Genomic DNA, 8663 nt, shown 5'->3' on the forward strand with positions numbered 1-8663 from the left:
CTATTCTGAGGTAATCTGAATCGGATGCTTACAGAGCAGGACCACCAGCATGAGAACCAGACGGTGTGTCACCACAAGCCCTCTTAGCAATGTTGCTGATGAATGAAATAAAGGATATTCTTAGTCACAGTGAGTTCTGTGGAATGAACTGTAAACGGTTAATCATTCCTGGAGCTCCAGTTTGACCCCAGCATCACCCCCTCAGCTCTGTCTTTCCCCGAGATTATTTCCCATCATGCAGACTTCCACCCCCATGTGAAACTGCTAAGCTGAATAAACTGACTGGGTCGACCCCTGCAGACATGAGGCCAAGTCTGCAAATCTCCCATCTGAGTGGCCCACAGGGAAGCTATTTAAAGACCCCGCTGATCAGGCAAAACACACTCGGCTGACAGAGCTTCATTAGCTCGTGGCGTCCCACACCCTGCGACCGGTTTACGGTCTGATACAGGATTTAGAGTAACAGGAGTGTTTTTTTGTGTGTACAGTCAGGATGTGAGGAAGCGTGGTAGTTTGTAGTTTGTCCATGTTTAAAGGCGAATATGTCTACTGTCTCTGCTCAATCAGAATTTCTTTTGCAAATTACGCCTCCTTTTCTATTCAGACTTTTTGTCATGCTTTCATCCTTGTAATTAGTCTTTTTTCTGCGTTTGTGTGTAGCCTAAAGAGTAAGAGTGAAGATAAATCATTTCCGCAGTGACATTTCTGACCTTAGAGAAAAGTTGCCTGTGCTTCAGGTGTGTCATTTATAATTATATTACAGTACCTGTTGAGAAAACACCTAACATTTTAGTCAATGAGATATTTACAGCAAAAGGTTTGAAGTACTGTGGGAATAATTGTATACTATACTGTGCGTTTCTGTCTGCTGTGTCTCTGTTTCAAATCTCTCTACTTTTTCTCAACCTGTTGATCAGTGATTCTGATGTAACACAGAGACCCTGAGCTCAAAATGCTAAACTAACATACCCTATGTGTTTAAGTGCTGAGTGAATGATGTGGGAAATGTCGTTCCTGCTGTCAGTTCATGTTTGTGTTTCCATTTGGGAAGTGAAATCACATGAAGGATTTCCCCCTCCCCTCGTCACTGTGGGAGGCAGAAGCAGGATGATCCGTCAGCTGACTGAGGGGATTTATAAGTGGTGGAGGTGGTTAAGTCTGGAGGATGTGATGGGTCATTAGGAGAAAGGCTTCAGAGAAGGTTGAGACGACCAGCAGCCATGATGAAATCCTGATTAAGACACTCAGGTTCCATCACACCCAGATACAGTTTGAATGGAGCCTTCTTTGCATTCTTTTATACATTTGTCTTTCTGACTCGTCTACGCTAACACAGTGGCTAACTAACATTAGCTGTGTTGTACTTTGTATTTCGTAGTATAGGCAATTTGCATACGATACATTCCAGCAGCTATGTTAGCAGCTCTTTCACTAAATACTACCAGGATGCTAACATACTAACATGCCTTTTAATGGACACATTAAAATGTTAACCTGATGATAGTGCTACATGAAAAGTCAGAGGACCACCAAAGTTATTAGAATTCATCCCATCGTGAATATCTTTCCTGGCAACCCAACCCAAGCCTTCAATGCATGAATTAATTGCATCCTGCAGCTTTAAATAAAATAAAATAAATTACCTGTGTTACAACTCTTCATGGGGAATTGCCACTTAAGTCCACTTTGTCCCATTCACCTCCACTAATTTACCATTTTACACTTACTTCTGTCAGTGGATGGTTATCTGAGCATGAGCAATGATGGGAATAGAGAGGTGAAGGTCTTCCTTCTGTAGCATTTTTTATAGTATCTTATTCCAGGCCTGATTTTATGGGGTCTGACGCTGAGGATGTGTTAATGACTTAAACTATGCTTAATTATTACTTGGCAGAAGGTCTTAAGTGTCTTTAGTTTGGAAAAAGATCCTGTAAAATCAGTAATTGGATGTAGTGATTAATAGCTTTGGACAGGAGTCTTGTAACAAACAGACTATATATACTAACTATTATGTAAAATACACTGAAATATAGTGTCTGTGCTTGAGGAGAAGATATTTAACCTGAAGGACAATCTTTATGTAACTCTGCTGTATTGCACCTATTTCATTCCTCTCCCACTGTAGATTTGCTTCAAGGCAACTCATCCGTGAACTCCATCCAGGATGCAAACAGCTCGCCGTTCTTGCACATTTGCCTGCAGCGACTGAGGCCACGCTGGAGAAAACAGGACGCATTGTTCACCACGCCTGCCTCTTCCCCCTCGCTTCCTCTCCTTGCATCAGCTGACTGGGCGAGCGAGGCAGGCCATGTCATGAAGCTGTGAAGAGAGACGAGTGGAGACGGGCCTCGGCCATGTCGGGCCGAGAGGCTGTGAGTAAGAGATGATGCTGCTGACTCACTGCTGGCCAGACACCAACACTATCACACAGATGAGTCGGCTACTTCTTCCCCTGAATCGCTCTTCTCTGTATCCTCAGATCCTCACATGGAATTTTGGAATTTCCCCTCATGGGACAAATAAAAGGAATGTCTTCAATCCATGATTTGCTAGGCCTGTATATGACTTTCTTTTAAAATAGAACAATTTAGTTGTTTACCTCCATCTCAAGATGCTCAAAGGCTTTATTGCCTTTATTACTGTCCTCATCTGGAATCTACTGTTTGTTTTGAAGGACAATAGACTGATCAAATGGACAAACTAGTGTCACTGTGTCTAATAGGTTAATATACTGTGGCATAATGTGTACAGATAGTATGTTGATTTTTGATTGATAACTGAGTCCTAAAAATCAAATTTTCTGAAAATAAGATAAAGATGATTTCAACCTGTTTCAAACTGAAATCAGCTTGTTACTAGACTTTCCAAACAGGTTTAAATAAGTACTGCACTGGCAGATTTTTTTCACTTCTTTTAAGAAAATAATAATAATAACAACAATAAAAAGAAAAATGTCATAATAGTTTTCTGTGTCTTGTTCTCACAAATGAACATCTTGTTCACTTCAAAGGATCTGAAAAGCAGCATCTTTTTTGCTCTTTTGGGACTCCTCACAGCAGTGTGTGTGTTTTCTCAGAGTTACACTCAAGTTAAAACTCATCTGACATGAATTTAGATCATGGCAGTGTGTCCTGTTAGCAGGATGTTTGGGTGGAAACAGAGAGAACTGGTTTTATGTTTAGTGTTCAGGCCTCAGTCTGTCCTCAGTGTACAGTTAGTTCAGCTCTGAATGGAGGGCAGGAGATTTACAGTTTGCTTGGTAACAACTGCTGAATTCTGTGATTGGCTGTTCACCTTATGACGTCACGGGTCCCTGGCACTGGGACTGGAATGCAGCAGCCATTCAGCGGACGGACTGAGCCTGCAGGTCAAACATCTTCAGCACACTTGTTGCTTTCATGCTGCAGGGCTCTTTTGTTTTACACCCCCAAATAACCTTTCAGTCAATGCCTCAAATGTATTATTTTTATTTTGTCATGTGCTCTTGATGTAGAGATGCAAAATATATATATATATGAAAAAAGAAGATAAACAAATAAAAAGTTAGCTTTCCAATAGAAAGACTATGAGTGCAGCACTTGTTGAACTCTTCATGAGTCTGTGTGCATCCTGTCGGCTCAGCTGAACTCGCCGTTCAGGATTCTGGTATTTATAAAAGCTCTTCGGGTCCCTGCGGGCAGAGAGGAGGGAAGTGACGGCAGAGGTCTCACTCTACCGCAAATTCCAGGGATCCCATTTGAACCACAGAGCAGATACCTTTCAATAAAGCATATTAAGATTATTCCGACCAAATTTCATCACAAACGGCAATTTATCCACCAGACAACTTTATGTCAAGTTTCATGCTCAAAAGTGTAATGAAATGTTTGTTGTTGCTTTTTAGTTTGAATGTTGGGTTGGATTGAGCCCCCCACAACAAAGCAGTGCAAGGCTACCAACACTGTGTTAATTTATCTAAATAAAATCCAGTATTAACACCAACACAACCAGTTCAGCAAATTAAAAGTGAGGCATACTGTTGGTTTTTATTGCTTTATGTGTTAACAAATAACTAACTAATAAATAATTTTAATGCCTCTGGCATTACTGTAAGGCTACAAAAAGGGTAACCATCTTGAAATAATCCATGAGAGTTTTCTTGTCTGTTGACATGGAGTGAATGCAGCATTAACAGTAGAATTTGGAAAAACTTCACATTAACCTATGGAAAGGTTAAAACCTGTAATGTCTTTGGTTTGGGATTTATGATTTCATTTCTGTTAGCTAGTGACACATTGGCCAAACTCGCCAGGAACAAGATCTGTAGATTTGGTATTTGGCTAATATCATTACTTTTACTCAGTGTGCCATAACAACTGCTAGCTTTCACTCTCCTTCATAGCACTGACTGCATTTGGAGGCAATTCTCCCATCTCTTTTGGGTTGTTTGTTTATTTATTTTAGCATTTTGTCATCAATTGCACTTTCAAATTAAAATTCACTGTTGTTTCTTATTTATCAGCATTTGGTAACTGCTCTTGACAGTTTTGACAGTAACAGCAGTTTGTGCGGTGTTGTGGTCACAGCGAAACCGAGACAGAGTGATGCCTCTTCTCCAACACTGACAATCTTTGGGTGTAAGCTCTCCGGATAAAGATAGAGACACGGTGAGCATGCGCCCGAGGGGTCGTCGAAGAATCCAGTAAATAGAACCCTGGAGCACGAGCCGAGTGTCGGCGCTGACGTCACGGACCTACATTGAGAGCTCGAGCTGAATTGTAAGCGCGAGCTTAGACGGAGGCGCGCCGAGGCGAAGGACACAACTACGATGAACTCCAGTCGGTGTGACTCTGTTGCTTTCTGAGGGAAAATACTACCACATTTTATTCGAATTGTTGGTTATTTCTTCCTTACAGCAACGTAAACGAGCCATCGGACATTTTGGAGAGTTTTGCATTCGCTTTGGGTTTACAACATGTCTTCCGCGGCGGTCGCTGCCTCCAGAAGGCAGTCCTGCTATTTGTGCGACTTGCCCCGCATGCCGTGGGCGATGATCTGGGATTTTACCGAGCCCGTTTGCCGTGGATGTGTCAACTACGAGGGTGCCGACCGGATTGAATTTGTTATCGAGACTGCTCGGCAGCTGAAGAGAGCACACGGCTTCCAGGATGGCCGCTCTCCGGGCCCGGGGAAGCCCCAGCACGCCGGGAAGGAGATCAACCACTCGGCTGGAGACCCGAGCTCCCGTCCGCCGCAGCCGCTGGACCGCTACCCGCTGTCCGACCGGCCACCCCGCCTGGGACCGGAGTACCAGCCAGGGAGGCAGGCAAACGGCCTCCCCATGCCGAACGGATTTCCAAAACCTGACGAGCCTCCGGAGCTGAACCGTCAAAGCCCCAACCCCCGCAGGACTAGCACGGTTCCTCCCAACCTGGTGCCTTTGGTGAACGGCGGCATACCGACCATACATCCGCTCAACGGCCGCCCGTCTCAAATGGGTCTGCCCGGGGTTCTTGCCGCGCCTGGCCCCGGGGAGCACGGCAAGCGTCCGGAGGATCTGAAAGACAAGCACAGGCCAGACAGCCTGTCGGACATGTCGGACAGCCACAAGGAGTGGATAGGCAAAGGCAAAACAGTCAGGGACCTGATGGCGCTGCACACGTTCGACAGCAGGTTTAAAAAGGACCACGCCGCCATGCAGCGGGTGATGGGATATGAAGCGGGTGGCACTTCCTCAAAAACAGGTAGGCTTATTTCAGGTTTTCCCATCATTGGACAGTTTGAAACTGGCACGCTTTGTGAAAGCAGGAACTTAGCTGCACTGAAAATATGTGTCAGCGATTTTTACGCTCGGTGCTGACGTGCGTTTAAACCGAGCTGTTCGGTGACGCCACGCGGCTGACACGGACCCGTTCACCTCTGCACGCGGAGGTTTGGCACAGAACAGCATTGACATAAACAAAGCTTTTATTCACTGTTGAGAAATTTCCTGTGTTTCAGCATTCACAGGGCTGCACGCTGTAGTGTTTGTGTGTAGTGCAGTGTGGTGTGATTGCATTAACCCTCCCTCTTCCTGTTCCTCTGTCACAGACAGGGGGAAGCACCCGCGGAGCATGAAGAGGAAGGCTTCCCCAGAGCCAGATGGTGAGGGCAGCGCCCCCAAGATGAACGGTGGTGAGGGCCAGCCGTGGCTCCCCTCGCCCTCTGAGGTCCTGAAGATGCCCCCGGCCGCCTTGCCCGGCTTCTCGGCAGCTCCCCCCTCCACCATCTCCCCCCACTCCCGCACCACGCCTCCTGAGGCTGCTACAGCGCAGAATGGCCAGTCTCCCATGGCGGCACTCATCCTTGCCACTGACAACGCTGGCAGCACAGGCTCACCTAAGGACGCCAATCAGGTACACTCCACCACAGCGGGTGCACGGCGGAACAGCGGCAGCCCCCTGTCGCCGTCCTCGGCCTCTCAGAGGAGACTGGCCCAGAGGGATGGGCCTGTGAGTGCCAACCCCTCTGCTCTGCACGCGCCCGGCAGCATGGACCCCCATGCACCGCCACCACAGAGCATTCCAGACTCTTCTGTCCCGCCTGGCAGCGTGCCGCTGTGTTGCACTCTGTGCCACGAGCGGCTGGAGGACACTCACTTCGTCCAGTGCCCGTCGGTGCCCTCACACAAGTTCTGTTTCCCCTGCTCCCGGGAGAGCATCAAGCAGCAGGGCGCCACCGGTGAGGTGTACTGCCCCAGTGGTGAGCGGTGCCCGCTGGTTGGCTCCAATGTGCCCTGGGCTTTCATGCAGGGGGAAATAGCCACCATCTTGGCTGGGGACATAAAGGTAAAAAAGGAGAGGGACCCTTAAGATGTTCACCAGCTGCTTTTCTTGAACTTCTTTCCTTTTGTAATCTGACTACGGCAACAACACCAGGACAGGAAAAACACACACCTGCCCAAATATACATCATCCAGCAAGCTCCAGAGAAACTAACGAACATGTACATATTGGACACAAGGGAAGTGTATACTTCGTAAACATGGCTGTATAATTTTTTTGATTTTTCTTTTTCAATACATTGTGTTTCTATGATTTTGAAGATGAAAAGGTATGTACTCCTCATAACAGACTCTCCCCATCACACTTGTTTCTTTTCAGTCTATCAGTGTACTTTAGGTCTGGAGACAGTCCTGTCAAACATAGAATGTGACTAATCTGAGCACTTGGCAAAAAAAATAAAAAAAACAAAGAAAAAAATGCTTCTAGCTGTACATGTATGCACTTGTTTAAGAAAAAAACTTGCCAAATACAGTTTCAGACCTTGTAATAATACCTCCAGTGTCTCTGTGGTTTGCTTATTTTCCATAATCAGCGAGCCAGGAGTTGGTTGGAGAGTCATGGCCGAATTGTGATTCAGTCATGATGCAATACCTTCCAACAGGAACAAACCAGCTTCCAGGGAAGAGTGGGTGGAAAAAAAGTCAAGGAGAGAGGCAGAGGCAGGAGAGCTAGAGGGATGAAGTGGAGGAGGAGGAGGAGGGGGGTGAAGGCCGGGGTAGAAGTGTGTTGCATAAACGTTTTGTACAGTAAATCACACGTAGGCAGGCCGAGGCTGCTCAGCGTCGTGTCCTGCGAGCTTTGGGAGATAACGAGGGCCTAAAAATAGTCTGCTGTGGAAATGCGATGCGCGTGGCTGCAAAGTGTCGCTCAGTGAGGCGTTTGTTGATGTGTCAGAATGACTCCGGCGCTTCGTGTGCCCTTTGTGACAATATGTGTCGGCCGTTCTTCAGTGTTGACAAATCTGGATGTAGACGTTTTCCACTTGTTGCTGACTAACACTTTCTCATGGCACAGAATGAACCTGACAGCTCATCGGCCTCTTCTTTTATTTTTGAGAACAAGTCCTGGCAGCAGATCAGGGCTGTTGTTGACTGAACCCACGCCCTGATTCCACTGAAAACATACAGGACACGTGAGGTCATGAGCGCCAGCCCTCCGGGACTGTTACAATGGGAGCCAAGCGAGCGGCTCGTCACCGGTTTCTCGACATAACTTGCTGTGTCACGCTGTCAGGATGACGGAGATGCCTCTGGGCTCTGTTTTGGTCCCCGGGGAATGGATTCAAACTGCACAAAGCGGCGTCATCAGACAAAATGGCTCCTGTCAGAGAGGATTTGAATGAGGCTTCAATCTTGTTTATTTTGTCATTTTTCAGCCTTGCACCACAGAAACAACATATATCAGGCGTATTTTTGCCTTGTTTGTGCAGTTATGGTTCTGTTAATATTCTACATAAAATAATGTGATTTGGTCACTTGTGGATTTTCTCTCTCCGTCACATTCGGCTGGTTTTGCCTTCAGGAGGAAAAATAACACTGAACTACGGAGGGGCCCCTGCCTGAGAGTAGAGGGGGAGAGGGAGGATATAAATGCCTTGCTCAGGGGTCACGTGCTCCTCGGTGGAATTCCTGAGTCACCGTCCTCCCCCTCTCCTCCCTCCTCCCTCTTCTACTTCTGTCTCCTCCCCCCCCTCTGCTGCAATAACACGCCTTCCACTGTTCAAGGTTGATCACACGGCGAGTGGATGAATGGGGGCCTGTGTGTTTATGCCGGGGCCCCTGTCGCTTTCAGCCGCCATTCAGAGCAGCAGCGAGGAGAAAACGTTAACCCCTTCCTGGCTCCAAGGCTGCTTTTCCTCCA

The 8663-nt window shown here is 46.8% G+C and overlaps 1 protein-coding gene across 1 annotated transcript; it reads left to right on the forward strand.

The window, feature by feature from the left end:
- Positions 1-4657: 4657 nt before the first annotated feature.
- Positions 4658-7295, forward strand: irf2bp2b (interferon regulatory factor 2 binding protein 2b). Its single transcript, XM_070984413.1, has 2 exons — positions 4658-5723; positions 6070-7295. Exons 1-2 carry the CDS (start codon positions 4955-4957, stop codon positions 6828-6830), a joined length of 1530 nt encoding a protein of 509 aa, XP_070840514.1. The 5' UTR covers positions 4658-4954; the 3' UTR covers positions 6831-7295.
- Positions 7296-8663: the final 1368 nt, after the last annotated feature.

The sequence above is a fragment of the Chaetodon trifascialis genome, chromosome 2 (genome assembly GCF_039877785.1).
Source record: "Chaetodon trifascialis isolate fChaTrf1 chromosome 2, fChaTrf1.hap1, whole genome shotgun sequence".
Lineage (NCBI taxonomy): Eukaryota > Metazoa > Chordata > Actinopteri > Chaetodontiformes > Chaetodontidae > Chaetodon > Chaetodon trifascialis.

Excerpts from the sequence above, each read along its gene's own strand:
- irf2bp2b (XM_070984413.1), top strand. The coding sequence starts at position 4,955 with ATGTCTTCCGCGGCGGTCGCTGCCTCCAGAAGGCAGTCCTGCTATTTG. Across the intron at positions 5,724-6,069 it reads TGGCACTTCCTCAAAAACAG|ACAGGGGGAAGCACCCGCGG; the intron begins GTAGGCTTATTT and ends CCTCTGTCACAG.